The sequence below is a fragment of the Mesocricetus auratus genome, unplaced genomic scaffold (genome assembly GCF_017639785.1).
Source record: "Mesocricetus auratus isolate SY011 unplaced genomic scaffold, BCM_Maur_2.0 Super-Scaffold_100028, whole genome shotgun sequence".
Taxonomy (NCBI): Eukaryota; Metazoa; Chordata; class Mammalia; order Rodentia; family Cricetidae; genus Mesocricetus; species Mesocricetus auratus.
This window is the reverse complement of record NW_024429209.1, coordinates 20,048,702-20,071,247: the sequence shown is the minus strand read 5'-3', so window position 1 is coordinate 20,071,247 and position 22,546 is coordinate 20,048,702. Positions and strand designations below refer to the sequence as shown.

Genomic DNA, 22,546 nt, shown 5'->3' with positions numbered 1-22,546 from the left:
CAACATCAACCATTAAGATTAAGGGAGTGGAAAGTAGGTGTGGTGGCTCACAACTATAATCATAGTTCCTGGGAAACGGAGGCAGGAGGATCACTGGAAGTATGAGGCCATCCTGGGGTACATAGACAGTTACAAGCAAACCTGGGCTACAGAGTGAGACTGTCTCAAAAACTAAGAATAACAAACCTTCAAAGAGATGATCTAAGTTTCAAAAGGAGAGACTGAGGCTGAGGAGAAAGATAGGGGAAAGTTAATGGGACATGGGAGAACAGGGAGACCCTTACTCTGCTGCTGAGATCTTTTCAGCAGGGCTATGAGTCATGTTTACAGTCAAAATAAGTTTAACAAAGCTTCTTTTGGCCCACGTTTTATCTCATGGCCTGTGAACCTGTACCATGCATTTTGTAAACCACTTTAAAGTCTTATAGCCAACAGCAGGAATAAGTAAACATTTCTGCCCAATTTTTAAAATCTTTGAACAATGTCAGTGAATGTGACTTCAAAAGCTGCCCAACTCAGAAAGAGCAGCCGAGACGCGGAAATGAGGCTCTGCAGAGAAGCTGCTGAGGGTGCATGCCTGTTCTTCTGCACGCCTGACACCCACTCTTAATGCTCTGTGCTTCCATCTGTACTGAAGCCTTTCCTTAACAAACTCCAAATCTGCTTCAAAAGAAGACCAGGAAAGGGCTAGTGAGACTGCTCAGCGGGTAAAGGTCTGCTGCAAAGCCTAAAAAACCTTGGCTCCACCCCCAGGGCCACACGGGCCTGTGTCATAGGTACTCGTGACACAAAGGTAAGGGTGGTGGTTTGAATACTAATGTGTTTGCTGCTTGGTCAATAGGGAGAGACACTATTAGGAGGTGAGGCCTTGTTGGAGTAGGTGTGACTTTACTGGAAGAAGTGTGTCACTAGAGAGTGGGCTTTGAGCTCCCAGAAGTTCAAGCCAATTTAGTTCCTGTTGCCTGTGCATCCAGATGTGTAACTCTCAACTACCTCTCCAGCACCATGTCTGCGTGCATGATAATGGACAACCCCCTGAACTGGAAGCCAGCCCCAATTAAATGTTTTCCTTTATAGGAGTTGCTATGGTCATGGTGTCTCTCTTCACAGCAACAGAACACTAAGACAGTAAGTAAAAACATTACAAAATTTTAAAAGGTATGAGATACGGCACACATAGAACTTCCATACCATACATACCATACCAATCAAGAAAACGGGGCAGTAAAAAACCAAAACAAAAGCCCCAAAAGCTAAATCACTGTTACAAATATCCCAAATTTTGTAAAAGTCAAAATTCACGGACAAGACTTGGTGAACCCAGGGGCATATACATACTTTGCATATCATGATAAACTGGCCAGACAAGAGATACGTAGTGGGCTGTTCAATGGAAACACAGATACCAGACTCCAACTCAACAGTGAAAAAGTACTAGAAGAAGCAAGAAAGGCCCTCCTCCCTAAGCCAGAGTGCACCAAGAAAGGCCCTCCTCCCTAAGCCAGAGTGCACCAAGAAAGACCCTCCTCCCTAAGCCAGAGTGCACCAAGAAAGGCCCTCCTCCCTAAGCCAGAGTGCACCAAGAAAGGTCCTCCTCCCTAAGCCAGAGTGCATCAGGAAAGGCCCTCTTCCCTACGCCAGAGTGCATCAAGAAAGACCCTCCTCCCTAAGCCAGAGTGCACCAAGAAAGACCCTCCTCCCTAAGCCAGAGTGCACCAAGAAAGACCCTCCTCCCTAAGCCAGAGTGCACCAAGAAAGGCCCTCCTCCCTAAGCCAGAGTGCATCAAGAAAGACACTCCTCCCTAAGCCAGAGTGCACCAAGAAAGACACTCCCTAAGCCAGAGTGCATCAAGACCCTCCTCCCTAAGCCAGAGTGCATCAAGAAAGACCCTCCTCCCTAAGCCAGAGTGCACCAAGAAAGGCCCTCCTCCCTAAGCCAGAGTGCATCAAGAAAGACACTCCTCCCTAAGCCAGAGTGCATCAGGAAAGGCCCTCCTCCCTAAGCCAGAGTGCATCAAGAAAGACACTCCTCCCTAAGCCAGAGTGCATCAAGAAAGACACTCCCTAAGCCAGAGTGCATCAAGAAAGACACTCCTCCCTAAGCCAGAGTGCATCAAGAAAGGCCCTCCCTAAGCCAGAGTGCATCTGTGGGACAGATGCTCCCCCAAAGTGAGGAGGGGACCAGCTGCAGGATGTGAGGGCGAGTCCACAAGAGCTAGAACAAGGTGGATGGTGAGACTGTTAGAGCAGAAAGGAAACTGAAGGGAGGCAGAGTGAGAAACTGGAATGCGCATTTAGCGAAGCACCTCTTGGAGATTTGTAAGGAAGAACAAGCACACACTGACCAACCCTCCACAGGATGGCGGGAAATAAGTCCAGGGCCTTGGGACCTTATCAGTGCTGGCCAAAGTCACACAAGAGTCAACACTGTGCTTGAGGAACTAATGGGCCCAAACAAAACATGGGGCTTTACAGACAAACCTACAATTGATTTCAGCGTATCTCAAACTTGTCCTAAATCAGCACCCTCCTACTCATATTAATGTTTTGATTAAATAACACAATGCAATTAAATAAAACAACTGTAGCTGGCAACATAACCTGGCCATGAACATATTTAAAATCTCCTTAATGTCCCTTATGTAGCACAAGCTTTCTCTTGCTAAGGTACTGCCATTTAAACACAAGCCCAGAAGCATGATGGCACATGTATGTGACCACAGCACTCAAGGCTGAAGCAAAGTTTAAAGACAGCCTGGGTTACTAAACAGTTTCAGAACAGTGTGAGCCACATAACAGGATTCATTGCCAAAACAACATAAAAGCACCCCCCAAAATCAAAACATCATACATCGGAAGTAGGAAGTACCTAGACCAGAGTTTAGGCTGAGAAGGCGAGAGATGGCCAGAGGTAACCCAGTGCGGAGGAAATGGGAGCTCTGAAAAGGCAAACCATGCAGCAGGGAAAACAGAAATGACAGGACTTACCTGACTTGCCCAGTGGAGAAGCTGCAGCTCAAACTGTTGAAAGTAGCAGACAGAGGGAGTATCTTCACAAACAGCTTGGTACTGTCACAAAAACAGGCTGGTAGACCAATGGAATCAAATTGAAGACCCTGATATTAACCCACATACCTATGAACCCATAATCTTTGACAAAGAAGCTAAAAATATACAATGGAAGAAAGTGTCTTCAACAAATGGTGCTGGTATAACTGGATACGGGCATGCAGAAGATTGCAGATGGATCCATATCTATCACCATGCACAAAACTTAAGTCCAAATGGATCAAAGACCTCAAAATAAATCCTTCCACATTGAACTTCTTAGAAGAGAAAGTGGGAGGTATCCTTGAACGAATTGGTGCAGGAGACCGCTTCCTGAACATAACTCCAGTAGCACAGATACTGAGATCAACAATTAATAAATGGGACCTCATGAAACTGAGAAGCTTCTGTAATGCAAAGGACACAGTCGACAAGACAAAAAGGCAGCCCAAAGAATGGAAAAAGATATTCACTAACCCCACATCTGACAGAGGGCTCATCTCCAAAAGGCCTGTGTATATGTCAATAAAGCATTGTTGGCCAACAGGGAAGCAAGATGGTGGGACTAGGAGTAGAGGAGTATGCTGGGTAGGAGAAACACAGGTAGTCATCATGTAGACCAGCCAGAGAAGTAAGATGTCTGTCTGGTAAGAGAAATACTTAGATGGGTTAAATACTTAAGTCAAAGATAGCCAGTAAGAAGCAAACAGCCAACAGCTTCATAATTAATACAGCATCTTGTGTGTTATTTGGGGACTACAATGCGGCAGAGCCCAAGCGGCTGGCAAGGAAAAGACAAATGTCTTTTCACACTACACACTACACACTAACCCCACATCTGACAGAGGCCTCATCTCCAAAATTTACAAAGAACTCAAGAAACAAGCCTCCAAAACATCAAAAGTGGGGTACAGATCTAAATAGAGAATTCTCAATAAGTCTAAAGTATCTGAGGGACACTTAAGAAAGTGCTCAACATCCTTAGCCATTAAGGACATTTAAAAAATTTTTTTTATTAATTTATTTTTTACATTCCAATCCCAGTTCCCCCTCCCTCCTCTCCTCCCACTCCCTTCACTCCCTCCTCCTCCCATCTGCTCCACGGAGCAGGTAAGGCTTCCCATTGGAAGTCTAAGTCTGTCCCATCATCCAGTTGAGGCAGGACCAACGCACCTCTTCACCCCCTCTGTGTCTAGGCTGGGCACGGTATCTCTCCATGTAGAATGGGCTCCACTAAGTCAGTTTGTATATTATTGTTAGGTATTGGACCCACTGCCAGTGGCCTCATATATTGTTCTAGCCACACCATTGTCACCTATATTAAGGGAGTCTAGTTCAGTCTTATGCAGGTTTCCCAATCGTCAGACCTGAATCAGTCTCTCATTAGCTCGGGTCAGCTGATTCTGTGGGTTTCCCCATCATGGTCTTTACTCCTTTGTTTATATTATCACTCCTCTCTTGCTTTGATTGTATTCCAGGAGGTTGGCCCAATGGTTAGTTGTGAATTTCTGCATCTGCTTCCATCTGTTACTAGAAGAGGGTTCTAGCTTCTCTGGGGACTATAGTGGATTACAGGCTGGGTATTTTTTGCTTTATGTCTGGTATCACTTATGAGTGAGTACATACTATATTTGTGTTTATGGATTTGGGTTACCTCACTCAGGATGGTTTTTTCTAATAGTGTCCATTTGCCTCCAACTTTTAGGATATCCTTTTTTCTTACCGCTGAATAGTACTCCATTGTGTAAATGTACCACAATTTTTTATCCATTCTTTGGTTGAGGGGCACTTAGATAGTTTCCAAGTTCTGGCTATTACAAATAATGTTGCTATGAACATAGTTGAGCAAATGTCCTTGTCCTATAAATGTACCTCCTTTGGGTATATGCCCAAAACTGGTACTGCAGGGTCTGGAGGTAGGTTGATCCCAAATTTTCTGAGATTGCCACACTGATTTCCACAGAAGTTGTACAACTTTGCACTTCCATCAGCAGTGGAGGAGTGTTCCCCTTTCTCCACATCCTCTCCAGTATAAACTGTTATCAGTGTTTTTGATCTTAGCCATTCTGATATGGTATCTCAGAATGTTTTGATTATTTCCCAGATGACTAAGGATGTTGAGTATTTCCTCAAGTGTCTTTGCCATTTGAAGTTGTTCTGTTGAGAATTCTGTTTAGATGTGCACCCCATTTTTAATTGGATTGTTTGGTAGTTTGAGCTAGTTTCTTGAGTTCTTTGTATAATTTGGAGATCAGCCCTCTGTCAGGTGTGGGGTTGGTGAAGATCTTTTCCCATTTGGCCTTGCTGACTATGTTCTTTGCTTTACAGAACGTTTTCAGTTTCAGGAGGTCCCATTTTTAAATTGTTGCTCTCGGTGTCTGTGCTACTGGTGTTCTATTTAGGAAGTGGTCTCCTGTGCATATGTGTTGAAGTGTATTTCCCACTTTTTCTTCTATGAGGTTCAGCGTGGGTGGATTTATTGAGGTCTTTGATCCATTTGGACTTGAGTTTTGTGTATGGAGATACACATGGATCTATTTGCATTGCTCTACATGTCAACAGCCAGTTATACCGGCACCATTTGTTGAATATGTTTCCTTTTTTCCATTTTGATGGGGGCTGTCCTTCTGTATATGTGTTTCTCTTATTGGTTGATGAATTAAACACTGTTTGGCCAATAGAAGTAGGAAGATAGGCGGGACTAGGAGACGAGGAGAATTCTGGGAAAGGTGGGCAGGAGAGCCTGCCAGAGACAGATGTGATGTAGTCGGCAAGGGAGTAACAGGTCCAGACATTCTCTGGTAAGCCAAGAGCAAATGGAAATACATAGATTTATAGAATGGGTTAATAATTAAGACAGAGCTAGCCAATAAGAAGTCCGAGCCATCATTCAACAGTTTATAGTATAGCATCCGTGTTTTTATTTGGGGCTGAATAGAGAGCGGCAGGACCTGGAGGGACAAGAAATACAGCAACGCCATTTTACATTTTTAGCTTCTTTGTAAAAAAAAAAAAATTGGTGTTCATAAGTGTGTGGGTTGATATCAGAGTCTTTGATTCAATTCCATTGGTCCACCATTCTGTTTTTATGCTAATACAGAGATGTTTTCATTACTATAGCTCTATTATAGAGCTTGAAATCAGGGATGGTGATGCCCCCAGATGATCTTTATTGTACAGGGTTGTTTTGGCTATCCTGGGTTTTTTGTTTTTTCCATAAGAAGTTGTGTATTGTCCTTTCAAGGTCTGTGAGGAATTGTGCTGGGATTCTGATGGGGATTGCACTGAATCTGTAGATTACTTTTAGTAGGATTGCCATTTTTACTATGTTGATTCTACCTATCCAAAAGCATAGGAGATCTTTCCATTTTCTGGTATCTTCTTTAATTTTTATTTTTAAAGACTTAAATGTTCTTGTCACACAGGTAATCTAAGATATTTTATGTTATTTGTAGCTATTGTAAAGGGTGATGTTTCTTTGACTTCTGTCTCAGCTCATCTGTATATAGGAGAGCTACTGATTTTTTTGTATTTTATTTTTTAGTTAATCTTATATCCTGCTACATTACTGAAGTTGTTTATCAGCTGTAGGAGTTCCCTGGTAGAGTTTTTCGGGTCACTTATGCAAACTATCATCTCATCAGCAAATACTGAGTTTGATTTCTTTTCCAATTTGTATCCCCTTGATCCTCTTTTGTTGTCTCATTGCTCTAGTTAGAACTCAGAGTAGTATACTGAATAGATATGGAGAGAGTGGGCAGCCTTGTCTCATTCCTGATTTCAGTGGGATTACTTTGAATTTCTCTCCACTTAATTTTATATTGGTTGTTGCGTTACTGTATATTGCCTTTATTATGTTTAGGTATGTTCCTTGTATCCCTATTCTCTTCAAGGTTTTTATCATGAAGGGGTGTTGAATTTTGTCAGAGGCTTTTTCAGTATCTAATGCGATGATCATGTGTGTGTGTGTTTCTTTCAGTTTGTTCATATGGTGAATTGCATTGACAGATTTTCATTTGGTGAACTATCCCTGCATTTCTGGGATGAATCCTATTTGGTCATGGTGAATGATTCTTCTGATGTGTTCTTGGATTTGGCTTGCCAGTATTTTATTATTTTTGCATGTATGTTCATGAGGGAAATTGGTCTGTAATTCTTATTTGTGTCTGTGTGGTTTGGTTATCAGGGTAACTATAGCCTAATAAAAAGAGTTTGGCAATGCTCCTTCTGTTTCTGTTGTGTAGAATAATTTGAGGAATATTCATATTAGTTCTTCTTTGAACATCTGTTAGAATTCTGCATTGAAACTAATTAGGCCTGGGCTCTTTTGGGTTGGGAACCTTCTGATAACTGTATCTATTTCCTTAGGGGTTATAGGTGTATTTAAGCTACTTATCTATTCTTGATTTAATTTTGATATGTGGTACTTATCTAGAAAATTGTTCACCTCCTTAAAGTTTTTCAGTTTTGTGGAGCAGAGGTTCTTGAAGTATGACCTGATGATTATCTGGATTTCCTCAGTGTCTAAAGTTGTTATATCTCCCTTTTCATTTCTGATTTTGCTAATTTGGATATTCTCTCTCTGTCTTTTGGTTAGTTTGGATAAAGGTTTGCTTATTTTGTTGAATTTATCAAAGAACCAATTCTTTGTCTTATTGATTCTTTGTATTGTTTTGTTTCTATTTCATTGATTTCAGTCCTTAATTTGACTAATCTTGCCAACTACTCCTGGGTGAGTGTGCTTTTTGTTGTAGAACTTTCAGTTGTTCTGTTAATTCACTAGCGTGCAGTTTTCCCTGCTTCTTTACATAGGCATTTAGTGCTATGAACTTTACTCTGAGCACTGCTTTCATTGTGTCCCATAAGTTTGGGTATATTGTACGGTCATTTTCATTAAATTTTAGGAACTCTTTTATTTCTTTATTTCTTCCTTGACCCAGTGGCGGTTCAGCTTATCATTGTTCAATTTCCATGTGGCAAAGGCAGGCATTGAATTAATAATGACAATCAACAAGAGACAGTCCAGGTAACCCCTTTGCTGTCCGGAAATGCCTTGAAGGACCCCCCGCCCCAATGCCAAATTCCGTTCTGTCATTTTCTGTAATCCTGCAGGAAACTCCTTCCCAGAGCAATTAAAGAACCTAATGCCTAGTATAAGAAACCATACTGTTCTGGATGATAGAAAAGCTATAGAAGAGAGAACAAAACATTCAGGAGAAACTGTAAAGCAAGTATTTTGGCAAAATTAAAAATATGAATACATGACATCATCATTGAAGGTCTTGTACATGCAGCTGTCACAATAATTGCATCAGAATCTTAGCATACAAATTGGCCCCTTCATGAGGTCAATGTTCAGTTTTTAGGGACTGGAACATTATCTTAGGTAAAACAGAGTACAAGATGGGTCAAATGAGTAGGGCCAGAAGGATAAATAGGAAAATTAAAGCCATATGTGGCTAACATAGCAATGAATTTATGGGGACTTGAGTTGTTATAGCAATGGAATACTCATATTAACATTCCTCCAACCTTAGAAACAAACATTACATTAACTAATGTTTCTGGGAAAATTACTAGAAGGTGTAACATGAATAAATAAATGACCCAGAGTCTGATATTGTGGTTCAAGCTTCAGACTGAATATCAGCTGCCCACTAGCTTCTTAGCTCTACCTCAGGCTGAATGGACTGATCTTATCTCCATGAGCTCTCACCAAGCCTAAGACTGTAACCTCTCTCCTCAGTGTGAATGGAAAATGAAATCTCTCTACTTCAGTGTGGCTGGAGAAGGAATGCCTGTCTGAGACCTTACATACTTTCCTAATGTTGGGATTAAAGGGGTGAGTTATAATTCTCTTTTAGACTGATTCACTCTTGTGTAGATATGGGTGACCTTGGACTCACAGAGATCTGTCGTCTCTTAATCCTGAGTCCTAGGATCAAAGGTGTATACCACCACCTCCTAGATTCTGGCTGCTAGGATTAAAGGTGTGTGCCTGGCTTCTAAGGCTTGTGGCTGACTTTGCTTTTCTGAATCCTCAGTCAAAGTTTAATAAATCATAAATAAATATATCACTACCAGAAGGTATTATAAAGAACAGTCACTGACCATTCAGGTTGTACAAGAACAGGGCAAAACCAGCTGCTGAACTTTCAAAGGCACCAACAGCCCTACCTTTAAAATGGCTGAAGTTGGATTAAGCAATGGTCTTGAACAACAGTTGGTACAGGAGCAACTAAATGCTCAGCACATTTAAAAATCAACGAGCCCCAGCAATTTTCCTGTATTTGTTATTAAAAAGAAATCTGGAAAATGGAGAATGGTAACAATTCTAAGAACTGTTAATAAAGTGATTCAGCCAATGGGCTCTCTACAGTTTGGAATTCCTTTGCCTTCTTTACTGCCTAGAAGGATGGTCTCTCACAGTTATTAATATAAAACTATTCACTATACCTTTACAAGAAAAAGACACAGAAAAGTTTGCCTTCACTGTACAGTCTGTTAAGAGATATCAATGGAAGGCTTTCCTGCAGGGAATGTCAAATAGCCTACACTGCGCCAATATTCTGCATGACAGCCATTGGAAATGATACTTTGCAATTTCCTCAATCTATAGTTTAATATTACATGGATGACATCTTATTAGCTGATTCAAATGTAGATAATTTAGAAAGACGATTTGAAGAAGTAAATAAAATTTTGACTTGTTGGGGATTACAAATTGTTCCTGAAAAATACAATGAGGACATTTTATTAATTACTTAGGACATAAAATAGGTCTACAGAAAATTAGACCCCAAAAGGTACAAATTAGGGGAGGTCGGTAAAGATTGCTAGGAGACAATTCCTACCTATGGCCCACTATCGGGCCCACAGAAATGAACTGAGAAATTTGCTCAAAACCTTAGACAGTGACAAGGACTTAAATAGTTCAAGAGAATTCTCAGTTGAAGCTGAGAGAGAATTGGCTTTAGTGGAAAAGAAACTATAGGAGGCACATGTGGATCACTTAGATCTAAAGCTTAATAACATTTTGCTTATTTTACCCTCTAAGCATTCTACAGGATTGTTAATGCAGAGAGAAGATGTTAATTTAGAATGGGTCTTTTGTACCAAATAAACAGTAAAAACTTATGTAGAAAAGGTCTCTGAGTTGATTCTAAAAGGAAAACTGAAACTTAGTCAATTAGCAGGATTAGACTCAGCAGAAATTGTAGTATCTTTTACTAATAATGAAATTGACGAATTATGGAAAGAAAGTGAACCATGGCAAAGAGCTTGCAGTAATTTTTTGGAGAGATTAACAACAAATACCCCAAACGCAAGAGAATTCAATTTATAAAGAGTACTAAATGGATCTTTCCTCACATTGTATCCTACAATGTATACAAATAAATCAGGAAAGGCAGGTTACAAAACAGAAAATTTAAGTGACTCAAAGTCCTTATGATTCTGTCCAAAAGTCTGAATTATATGCTATTCTCATGGGCTTAAAGGATTTTATGGAACCTCTCAACATAGTTACTGATTCACAACATGCAGGAAGAGTTCTTCTGCATATTGAAACTGCTGAATTTATACCAGATGATTACAGAATTGACTTTATTATTAATTCGGTTACAAGAAATAATCAAGAATAGGAATTGTAGTATGTATGTATGCATGCATGTGAATGAGACACACATCAGATCCCATACCGGTCTACCAGTCCCTCTAACACAAGTAATGATGAAACTGATCAACTACTGATAGGAAATGTGCTGGCGAACTCAGAATTTCATTGAAAATATCATGTCAATAACAAAGGTTGGACAAAAGACCTTTCCATGACTTGGCAACAAGCAAATACATCATAAGGACATGTCCTACTTGTTTTTTATGCATCAATCCCCAATACAGCAGGAAGTAACCCAAGGGGTACTCAAAGGAACGGAATCTGGCAGATGGATGTGTTTCATTTTGTAGAATTTAGAAAATTAAAATATGAATACCACATCATAGATACATATTCAGAATTTCAATGGGCAACTGCTTTGAGCTTGGAAAAGTCTGATTCTCTAACCACACATTAGTTAGAAGTTATGGCCATCATGAGAATACCTATACAAATTAAGACTGAGAATGTTTCTGCATGTGTCTCTGGTAAAATGAAACTTTTTTTTTTGCTTATTACAATATAAAACATGTTGGGGGTATACTACACTATCATACAGGACAGGACAGGCAGTTATAGAAAGATCAAATCAAACTCTAAAGGATATGCTAAACAAACAAAAAGAGGTAATAAAGACCCCCAGAAACAGATTGCATAATGCTTTATTAACTTTGAAATTTCTGAATGCTAGCGAGAAAGGAACGACAGCTGCAGAGAGACATTGGATAATAGGAAAAAATGTGGAATTAAATCAGTCTGTATATTTCAAAGATGTATTGGGAAGGGGTTTTACTTTTGTTTCCACAGGAGAAGAAAAGCTATGGTTACCATCAAAATTGATAAAGATTAGATTTGAACAAGAGACACCTCTTGATTAAGAGATGAAAGTTAATCAAATAGCATGGCTGTTCAATCTAAACTAATTTATAAGATTAACAATGCTTTTCATTTGATCAAATATAACTTGTCATAAGGGAATTTCCCCATAATTAGGGTGTGGAAAGGGTTTTGCTTTTGTGTTTTTAGGAGAATAAAGGCATCCAGTTAAGGAATCTGAAGACCACTGAACAAATGAGACATATAAAGAAAGAGGACAAATAAACCAGAAAAAAAAGTGCTCCCCAAAAGAGTGAATTGGCATATTGTTACATCTTGTCTTTGACAGGGTAAAATTTCATAAAATTTCCCAAATGCTTGTTTTTGCTTTTCACTACAAACATATAATTTAAATGGTCTTTTTGTAGTCCCAGTCCAATTACAAATTAAAGCTGGCTTTGGAGTTGGAGTGTGGCTCTCTCTTTCTCTAAACCCAAGCATGATTGTTAAAGTAAAACCCAAAACATATGTCTCATGTCAGAAGAGCCATCTAATGTAGGACAGAAGAAAAACAAAAATTAAGGGACTATTGTATTGCCACTAATTTTGTAATCCTTTGTTTTGACTCTTTAATAGCTTTTGTTAAGATATAAATATTATTTCAATATTTGTAAGATTAATATGTATATATTATAATTTTTGTCGTATTAATGGACATACAGAGTACTAATTCTAGAAAAGGCTTCATCTGGCTTCCTGTACATGATTTCAGGTTTCAGTCTCTACCAGGTAACTAGGAATTAATTTTTTGTACTCTGGATGTACATAACAAATATTGATCCTTTAACCTCTTTGAGATGTGCTTCATATGACATTTAAAATGTTTAAATTTTCTGCAGTGAACCATGACCATGCCTAACAGTGATGTTAGAAGTCTCCAAAAGGAGGATGGGGCCCTACAACAATTCCACCAGGACTATGATAACACCACTAAGCTGAAAAACATCATCTAAAAGTCAGCTTTGGACTACAAACTGCTCAGAACAATTTCGAGGTAGCTAGTTGAGATGATCCAGCCTCACAGACTACTCTAGCTAGGATCTGAGACAAGTCATGCACTTTCCCATTATTCAGAGATAGCTACCTTTCTCAAACTTGCAATTAACCCCAAATTTTCTTTTCGGGATCTCCTAAAGATGCCAACACTCCCAGACAGCAGGAAGTAAATTTAAGAATATGATGTCCACATTCCAAAGAGGTGGAGTGGGGTGCTTTGTAGTTGTTTCACAGGTTATAGACATTTGTCGTTGTTTAGGGGAGTTGGGTATAAGTTGTAATTGGTAATGGTCAGGAAAAAAGTTGAACAAAGATTAGATTCAGAGTTCTTGTTTTGAAAAGAAAAAAGGGGGATACAGATATGACATAAGAGTAGATTATTCAATGTACTTTGAAAAGAAAAAAGGGGGATATAGAGATGGGATAAAAAGGTAGATTTTTGAATCTACTTTTAAGCCAAAACAAACAACTACTAGTGTTGTTTGTTTGTTTTTGGTTTTCAAGACAGGGTTTCTCTGTGTAGCTTTGGAGCTTCTCTTGGCTCACTCTGTAGACCAAGCTGGCCTCGAACTCATGGAGACCTTTCTGCCCCTATTTCTCAAGTGCTGAGATTAAAGGCATGTGACACTACTGCCTGGCTGCAACTACTAGTTTCAAATATTTTACATTGGCTTGGATTTTTTTTTTTGCAAGACAGGATTTCTCTGTGGCTTTGGGGGCTGTCCTGGAACTCACTCTGGAGACCAGGATGGTCTCGAACTCAGAGATCCACCTGCCTCTGCCTCCCGAGTGCTGGAATTAAAGCCACTGCCTGGCTTGGAATTTTTGTATGTTAATTCAAAGTTGAGATTATTTTTGTTAGAACATACTGTACATACATTTCTAATCTTGTTCATGATATGGTACTTATGCAACTCGTTTAACAATGTAATGCAAATTTTTAGCCCTTGAAAGTTATTGTTGCCAACTATTTAAGATAATAAGGAAATGCAGGTTAGCAATTAGTCACCTATTACAATTGAACTTGTAGTCATATTAGTTATGTTTCCAAGGTCAAACAGATATATTTTAGACAGATTGTCTTCAAATACTTCAGAGATCTGCAGAATATGGAATTTAAGATGTTTTAATAACATACGTTCTTTTCTTTTATATCACAATGCTCCCGGCAGCACCAATCTATTTCAGAGAAGATAATGGGAATCAAAGAAACTCCACATGGAGTTTACTTTGTGGCAAAAGTGAACCACTGGGCAAGAAAGTGCTCTTGTCTTAACCACTGACACAAAAGAAATGACTGCTGCACTTTGCCAAGACAAGGTAAAAAAGCCCTTCAGAATTTCCTGATTCACAGAAAAGTCTGTCAGATATGCTAGGCCTGTAGGCTGAAGATGGATGCCCCAACGTTGCAGAGGAAACTTGGGTGGCTGTCCGGGCAGCCAGCTGTTTCTTCCATTTCTCACTTTTTTGGAAGTTGCTTGTTTGTACTTACTGTTTACTCAGTAATATTATTTCCTTCTCCAGTCTCTGATGGAGTTCAAGACTTTACAGTTAAGAGTTTTCCTTGTTACCAGATTCACATAAGAAATTCACTAACGAGGTGTAAAATGTGTAAGGCTGAGAGACATAAAAAGGTAATTTTTGGGTTGGTAATGCAAGTTAGGATAGAAAAGTTAGGTACATCCTTTTGGACTCACCAAGATAGTACAGACATGGAGCATTTTCTCTGCATTTGCCAACTGCTAATAGATTAGACACTGTTGATGTATTTATTGCCTGCATATGTTATATACAGTTAATGTACTTATTGTATATAGTTTTTCTTATATTAGTCTTAACAGCTTTTTAAAATTTTAGACAAAAAGGGGAAACGTGGTGATATTTTGTTTGTGCTCTAACAAAGCGTGCCTGAAGGGCAGAGGGCAGAGTCACTAGCTAACCATAGGGGTATGGAGGTCTGTACAGACAGGCAGGAAGTGATAGGGATGGGCAGAGAGAGGACTGTAAGGCAGGAGGAGACAGGAGCTTGGTCTCCTTTTGGCTGGGAAGTTGGTGAGATAAGGCGTGTCTGAGATTTGCTCCTTTGTCTCTCTGACCTTTCAGCATTTACCCCTCTATCTGACACTAGGCTTTAATTATTAAGACCTATTAGAATTCATGCTACAGTGTTGGGGGGATTTCTGGGGTACATAGGAGCATGCTTAGTCTATTATCAGTGAGTCCCAAATGACAATGAGAAATCCTGTCTCAAAAGTAAAAACAAAGATGTTTGTGATTGTTTGGCAGCTGTATTTACAATAAAAGATGGGAAAAAGGTGATGAATTTTGGTTAAAGAATATTCTTGCATGTTACATGGGATGTGTTATGTATTTATTTACTCTTTGGGTAATAAACCATGTATTTAAGAAATTTGGATATGTGATTCACAGACTGGTGTGTGTGTGTGTGTGTGTGTGTGTGTGTGTGTGTGTGTGTGTGTGTGTACACAGACACAGGCCTTAGATATTCTAGGAAAGTATTTTACTACTGAGCTGTAACTCTAAGCCTAAAGTAATCTTATATGTAAACAAAGGTGGAAGTGGTGGCTCATGCCTGCAGTCATGATGAAGCTAGTCACCCGAGGATGAAGCTAGACCAAGGCTTATCACGAATTTGACACGAGTATGGACTACATATACAGTTCTAGGCTGGTCTTGGCTACAGTATGAGAAACTGCCTTTCCAAAAAAACACAAAATGTAGGTTAATGTAGTAGCTTGAGTGAGTCTGGCCCCATAGGCTCACGTGTTTGAATGCTTGGGAAGGGTTAGGAGGTGTGACACTGTTGAAGATGTGGTCACTGGTAGTGGGCTAGGAGGTTTCAGAAGCCCGCACCAGGCCCCACTACTGCTCTAGCACCATGCCTGTCTGCTTCCGCCTTGATGGTCATGAACTAACCCTAGAAACTGTAAGAACGGCCCCATTAAATGATTTATTTGTTATAGACTTGCCTTGGCTGCGGTGACTCTTCACACTAATGGGACAGCAGGAAGACAGCCTGGTAACAAAGGACAATGGAACTCTTGGGAGTTACCTGGGAGAATCACATGCTAAAAGCCAGCCTGAGCTTCAGAGTCAGCTTAAGGACAGCCTGGGCAACTTGTGAAACTCCGTCTCAAAATAAAAACAGGACTCTGGGGATAAGGGATATAGCCTAGTGTGCAATACTTAGAATAGGTGAGGCCTTGGGTTTAACACCCAGTCTCAGGCTAAAAGGTAAATGAACCATGTCCTGGGGGAGGGCTAAGGGGAGTGAGAGTGCAGTGCAGTCCACAGCAGATAATCACTGAGGCGTCTGTGCACAATAGCCCTGCACCAAATGCCAGCTGCGCTACAGCATAAAGGGCAATGATAAAGGAAAACTCCATTTTACAAGAAGGCATGTGAAAGCCACTTCTATTCTTCCTGACCTGAATAAGGCTCCCATGAGGTATTTAAGTAGTAACTATTCACGGAGCAGGTGGGTAAAGCTGCAGAGGCCAGAGCAAGTGTCAATGAGCAGACTGATGAACTAACTCCTCAGATGGCGTGGGGGCTGGTCTGTGCTGGCTTTTCCTGTAGTAAGGGTCGGAGTCTGCCACTAGGCAGCAAGCCCTCACCACTGCCCCCACCACTGTGGTCTCCCCAGTTCCTCCCACTGTTCTTCACACTGCACGACACACACTGCTCTCATTTTCTAGAGCAAGCAGTTGGTTGTCTTTTAATGACACTGGTACTGTGTTCTCAACAGAAGGCACTGCAGGTGACGCTCAGGAGGCCAGAGAAGACACAGCCACGTCGTCAAGCACCCTTTAGCCTTGGCTGATGTGCTACTGAACCAGAACAGACTCTAAGCTATTTGATTCCTAATCCATAGAAAACATGATGCACCAAAAGCTTGTTGTTTGATGCTGCTAAGTATTGGGTCACTGTTAAATACAATCTATAACACAGTAGTGCACCACAGAAAGGAGAAAAAATATTGTCATCTAAGAACATAAAGTATCAAGACAAAACTCAAGAGCTGTGCTTGACAAATGCTTGCTCAATAAGAAATACAGAGAGACTTCCTACTCTTTGTAACTGGCAACTTCAGTGTCCAAAATCATGCTGCACCCTACAGAGAGCATTCAACAGTACCAAGACTGAGGGAGGCAAAGACGCCGGCTCTCACCACTGCTTCAAGCTAAAAGTCCTGGGGAAAAGGCAAAGGGAAACAACAATTAAAAACATCAAACCAAATCATCAAACTGAACTACCACCAAAACTAACCAAAAAGCCAAACGGCCCCATTCTGCCATGTCATGACAGCAGGGAGCCCAAAAGCCCACAGCACACCTTTGAGAATAAATGGAACTACAGGTCTAAACACGGACAAGACCAATCTGTAACAATCAAAACCATTCTACACAAAAGGAAAAAAAATCACTCACAACAGCTAAAAAACTCTTCAAATATTCAGAAAATAATTAAAACGACTTTCAACATTTCTCACATTAAAAACTATAAAACAGGGCCAGAGATATGGCTCAGTGGTGAAGTGCCCACACTGTTCTTGCAGAAGAGCTAACAGAGTTCTCAGCACAGCACCCGTATCAGGCAGCTTACAACTACCTGTAACTCCAGCTCCACGGCCTCTTTGCATGTGCTGGGTGTGTTGTACCACACACACACACACACACACACACACACACACGCACGCACGCACGCACGCACGCACGCACATTTAAAGAAAACAAAAAAAGCAAAAAAGCAAACAAGCCCTTATAAAACAGTGCAGAGAAAATACATGAAGTATGAGAGGTGCATGCTCAGGCACAAAAGACTTCCTATGAACAACATTGACTCAAGCGCTATTAATGGGAAAAACTCACAGAATGAGAAAAAAATTGACAAATTCACAGTAACAGAAGGTTTTCTTTTTAACCCATTTCTCTCAGTCAAAATGCCTACAAGGATAACAGAGAAGATGAAAGAGAAAGAAAAAGCAAACAAACTAATCCTAACCACAGGCCACACCCCAGCGGCTAAGAGCACAGAGCTTTGCAAACAATCCAGGATGCTTGCTGAGATGGGCTACATGCTGGATGACAGCAGATCACAGTGGATCCAAAGAATGAATTACAAAATATATGTTCTCCTATTTTACAACCATTTTGTCAGTAATCCAATAAAAAAGTTGTTCTGATGTCTGAGATTGAGAACCACATATTTAAATGACGCTTGATCAAAAATAAAGCCATTAATAAATCAGAAAATACTTAGAATTGAATGACAATAAGATAACAAAACACAAAAATTTGCTGAGCTGGAGAGATGATGTAGTGCCCTTGCAAAAGACCAGAGTTCAATTCCCAGCACCCACAGAAGGCAGCTCCAGAGATCTGACACCTCTGCCCTCTGCAGAACCTGCAGTCATATGTACATATCCACATAGACAAAGTAATAAAAATCAATTAAAAAAAACCTCTGGGATCGTTAAGGTTTAACTTATAAGGTATGTATCTTAGGGTTGCTATTGTGATGAAACACCTGACCAAAAACAAACTGGAGGAAAGGGTTTATTTGACTTATACCTCCACATCTTAGCTCATCACAAGAGGGAGCCAGGACCGAAACTCTAAACAGAGCAGGAACTGGTAGGCAGGAACTGATGCAGAGGCCATGAAAGAGTGGCCTGCTCAGCTGCTTTCTTGTAGAACCCAGGACCACCAGCTCAGGGCTGACCACACCCATGCCAGCCAGGCCCTCCCCCATCAACTATGAATGAAGAAAATGCTCTACAGGCTTGCCTACAGCCCAGGCTTATGCAGGGGTTTTCTCAACTGGGGCTCTCTCCTCTCAGACGACTCTAGTCTGTGTCAAGCTGACATAAAATTAGGCAGCATAGTGTGCAACAAAAGACTGAATGTCAGGAACAAAAACACTGATATCTAGAGTAGGAGCTTCTACACATTGATCAAAAGAGAGACGCAGACAACAGATAACAGTACAGTAGACCAAAGGCAAAACCACCCAAAGTAAAGCGGGAGTCAGCAGGAAGCCTGACAAACGTGAGGTGGAAAAGGTCCACGAAAGAGTTAAAGCCATTAAAGAATGCAATGTATCAAAACCAGAGTCAGATGTAACAGATAATTTGCATATGAACCATCTTACAACTATGAACGGAATTCACTCCTTAATTAACTCTACTTCACAATGAGTGCTTGAAGTCCACTGACAACTTTTACTAATAATTTGAGGAATAAAAAAGGAGTGCTTCAGGCAAGCAGGGTTACTGAATAATCACAACTTAGATACAAGTCTGACATGTGTTCAAAAAGATGATGACATCACAGTCTCACTTTTATACACACAAATCCTAGTAAGTGACAGGCAACTAAATCCAACTGTGAAGCCTAACAGCATGCACTTGAAGGGATGTGGAACCTCTGGGCAAGTGTGGGAGGAGTTTCCAGACAGGACTGCCTGAGGTTCTCAACAACACGAGGAGGAGTGCCCACAGCAACAACACAAGGAGGAGTGCCCACAGCAACACTGCCGCTCTGCCTCCTGACCCCCATCCCATGGACTTCAGCTCCCCACATTACAAGCCGAAATAAACTCTTCCTCTCATTGTTTCTTGTCAGGGATTTTGTAACATCAACAAAGAAAGTAATAAAAAAAAATGGTACTGAGAAATGGGTTTGTTGTGACAAATTTGACCCAGTGATTTGTAGGCTATGGAGACTGTCTGCAGCTGCGCGACACAGAAGCTACAAGCAGAGACTCCTGGGTGTCGAGAACACCAGGGATGTGGGACACATGCAAACAGTGAAGACCTACCCTGAAGTTTCAGAGGTCTGGGGGCCACTAAAGTTATATTCTGCTTGGGTCCTGAGAACCTGATTGAGGCTGAATTTGAAAATAATGGACTAAATTCAAGACACAAGGACATTCAGGATGCATCATGACTACTACTTGGTGCTCTTGTTCAGATATGCTGGGGCAGGGAGGAGGGTGGGGAGGAGTGGAGATTTCAAGCAAAGACATGGAAAATGCAAAGTTCAGCAAGGGCAGGTGTGTGGGCAGCTTTAAAGTTGCTGACAAGGAGGTACTGAGTCAGCTGAGGATGAGACTAACCTTGGCCACACAGAGACAGACAGACACAGACACACACTACACACCACACACACACACACACACACACACACACACACACACACACACACACACACACACACAAGCCCAAAGTAAGAATGCCTGAAGGGTCTTCCTGCTAGAAAACAAGACTGCCCCCCAGGGTCAGTACACAAGAGCCTGACGCAACTGTAGCTCAAAGAAGCAAGACTATTATTTGGTGTCCACATTTTATAGGGGGATTATGGAGTTCTGTACCAAGGTTCCAGAAAGCCACTGAGGCCAGATGTGTGGCAGGGTCAATGGTGAAGGTGAGGACCAGACATTAATTAATGGCCATGGACCATCCCCAGAAGAAAGGCACAGTTTACAATGTGCAGCTGGCCAAACAAAGAGGCCGTGCATACTATAGGCAGCGGATTGGGAGAAGTGGTACCAACCAAGACCCCTGGGGTTGAGATTATTCCATTATGGGCTTCAGAAGCCAGGCACTGAGCTGCAGGATTTAGGGTTTGTAATGCTGGGTCTGGTCTTGCTTTGACCTGGTCCTTCCTTGCTATGCTCCAATTACCTGCTTTTGGAATTATAACTATTCACTTATGCCACTGGATAATGCAACTGCGTAACTTGGTTTTATTTTTTTATGCGCTCACAATTAAGAGATTCCCCTGAGTTTAAGAAACAACAGGTCACCAGCTCTCTTCTTCCTGACTGAAGATGAGACGTGACCAGCTATTCTCTCTGCTGCTGCCATAACTTCTCCACCATCATGGACTATACCACCTTAGACTGTCAGCTGAATGAACTTTCCCTTCTTTAAGATGTTTCTTGCAGGTATCCTGTTAGAGCGGTGGTTCTCAGCCTCCTAGCAGAGGATCTCTCACACAGTTCCTCATGCTGTGGTGAACTCAAACCACAAAATTGATTTTGTTGCTAGTACTGTTATGAATCCTAATATAACCCTTTTTTTGAGACAGATGTTTGTCAAAGGGGTCATGGCCCGCAGGTTGAGAACCATTGTGCTAGAGCAAAGATATCGGTGACATGTAAAAACTGTGGATGGATCCTATAAAAATCCAACAAAGAGCTAGGCAGTGGTGGCGCACGCCTTTAAGCCTTGCAATCCACAGGCAGAGGTAGGAGGATCTCTGTGAGTTCAAGGCCAGCCTGGTCTACAAAACGTGTTCAAAGACAGCCTGTTACACAGAGAAACCAACAACAAAAACCCAACAAAGATATCACATATCATGTAGTCAGCCTACTACAGACAAAAAAATAAAAAATGCTCACAAAGCCAACACTATCAAATTAATAAGATGCTAGCAAACAAAAGAACATCTTTGAACAAAGTGGCAAGGGATGTGCACAGAATAACTCTCTAGTGAAAGTGTTGCATGGCACCACAGTGAAGGCTCCCCAGCACGGTCACAGCAGTGTCACAGCACCTATCATCCATTCTCATCAACACCGTTAGGTAAATCCTCTGGAACCTCAAAATAGAAATAAAAAACCAAAAGCTTAGGAGTTACTATAACAAAGCCCCATTCCCAGATGACAAAAAAGTGTGTATAGAAAACACAACAAATTGCCCATATGGAAGTGAATTCATAAGCGAATTCAGGAAGGTCAATGGAGAGAAGCTCAAAACCCAAGATGCAGCTATATGTGGTGGCACATGTCTTTCTCACAGCACTTTGAAGGCTAAGGTAAGAGGTTTCCAAGTTCAAGGTTTTACATGCCACACCAAACAAGACAACAACAGCAACAACAGCTACTACTACTACAACAAAAACCCCATAAACTTTGAACCAGTTACCATTTCACAGCAAAATAGTGCATTAAAAATATAAACCCCCTTGAAAAAACTCTAATGACAGATGTGCAAATCCACTACACAGAAGAGAAAACAGAATACAGAAGCCCAGGGAATGGAAGAACAATCCATATTCATAGACTAGAGCATTTAGTATAACCCTGTCATTTCTCTCTAAATGGATCTGTAAATTCAGCGGAGAGGACAGTCAAAACCACAGTAAGGGTCAGCATGTTGGTGTGTGCGGAAAACAGACAATATGATTGCTAACATTTATATGGAAATGTAACAGACCTAAAGCAGCCAAGATATTCCTAAATAACAGAACATTCACCCAACACTGGACATTGCAACTTATTTCAAAGATTAAAGAAAAATGAGAGATTGTACTATTGGCACAAGGATGGAGACTAGAAAAGACTAATGGCATCCAAAAATAAAAGGCCACTACTGCACATCAAGCTCACTGTAGCTCCCCTGAAAACAAAGCAAAAAGCTACAGAAGGTGCTTATAGGCATCTACAAAGCACACGAAGCCACGCTATTGTCTGAACACAAACTGCAGAGACCGTAACCCTAGGCAACAACCATTTTTATCTTCATCATCATAAAGGAGGTAGTCAGAAAAGATGGCAGTGGAAATAAAATGGAATAGTGGACATAGGAAAAGACAGCAAGATGGCAGATTTAAACCAAACCACATTGACAGCAGAAAGGGTCTAAACTAATGCCGCAGCATCCCTGATAGGACTGAAATGTAGCCAGCATGACTGAGGGCCCTAATTTTACATGTGGCTAGTAGCAACTCTATTAGGTAGCATAGGTCTAAACAGTAAAAGCAGATTCTCCATGAAGCCATAAAGGCGAAGTTCAAGTTGGCAGAGTGCATATAAAAGCAAAACTGCTTGAATGAAATTTGTAAGAAGCTCGTTTGAAATACATACCTATCAACAGGTTAAGTTTAAGATATACAAACAGAATGCAGGAAGCCTAAATTATACCAAAGCATATCCAGAACC

The 22,546-nt window shown here is 40.8% G+C and overlaps 1 protein-coding gene across 2 annotated transcripts in view; it reads right to left on the bottom strand.

The window, feature by feature from the left end:
• Rab22a (RAB22A, member RAS oncogene family) overlaps positions 1–22,546 on the bottom strand; it is a 58,965-nt gene that overhangs the window by 27,137 nt on the left and 9,282 nt on the right. Inside the window, exon 3 of one of the 2 annotated variants that reach the window (XM_021229758.2) lies at positions 2,989–3,069. The exons of the other annotated variant lie outside the window; for it this stretch is intronic. Coding sequence (XP_021085417.1) covers positions 2,989–3,069 — 81 coding nt within the window. The remainder of the gene's footprint in view (positions 1–2,988; positions 3,070–22,546) is intronic. 2 annotated transcript variants of the gene reach the window in all.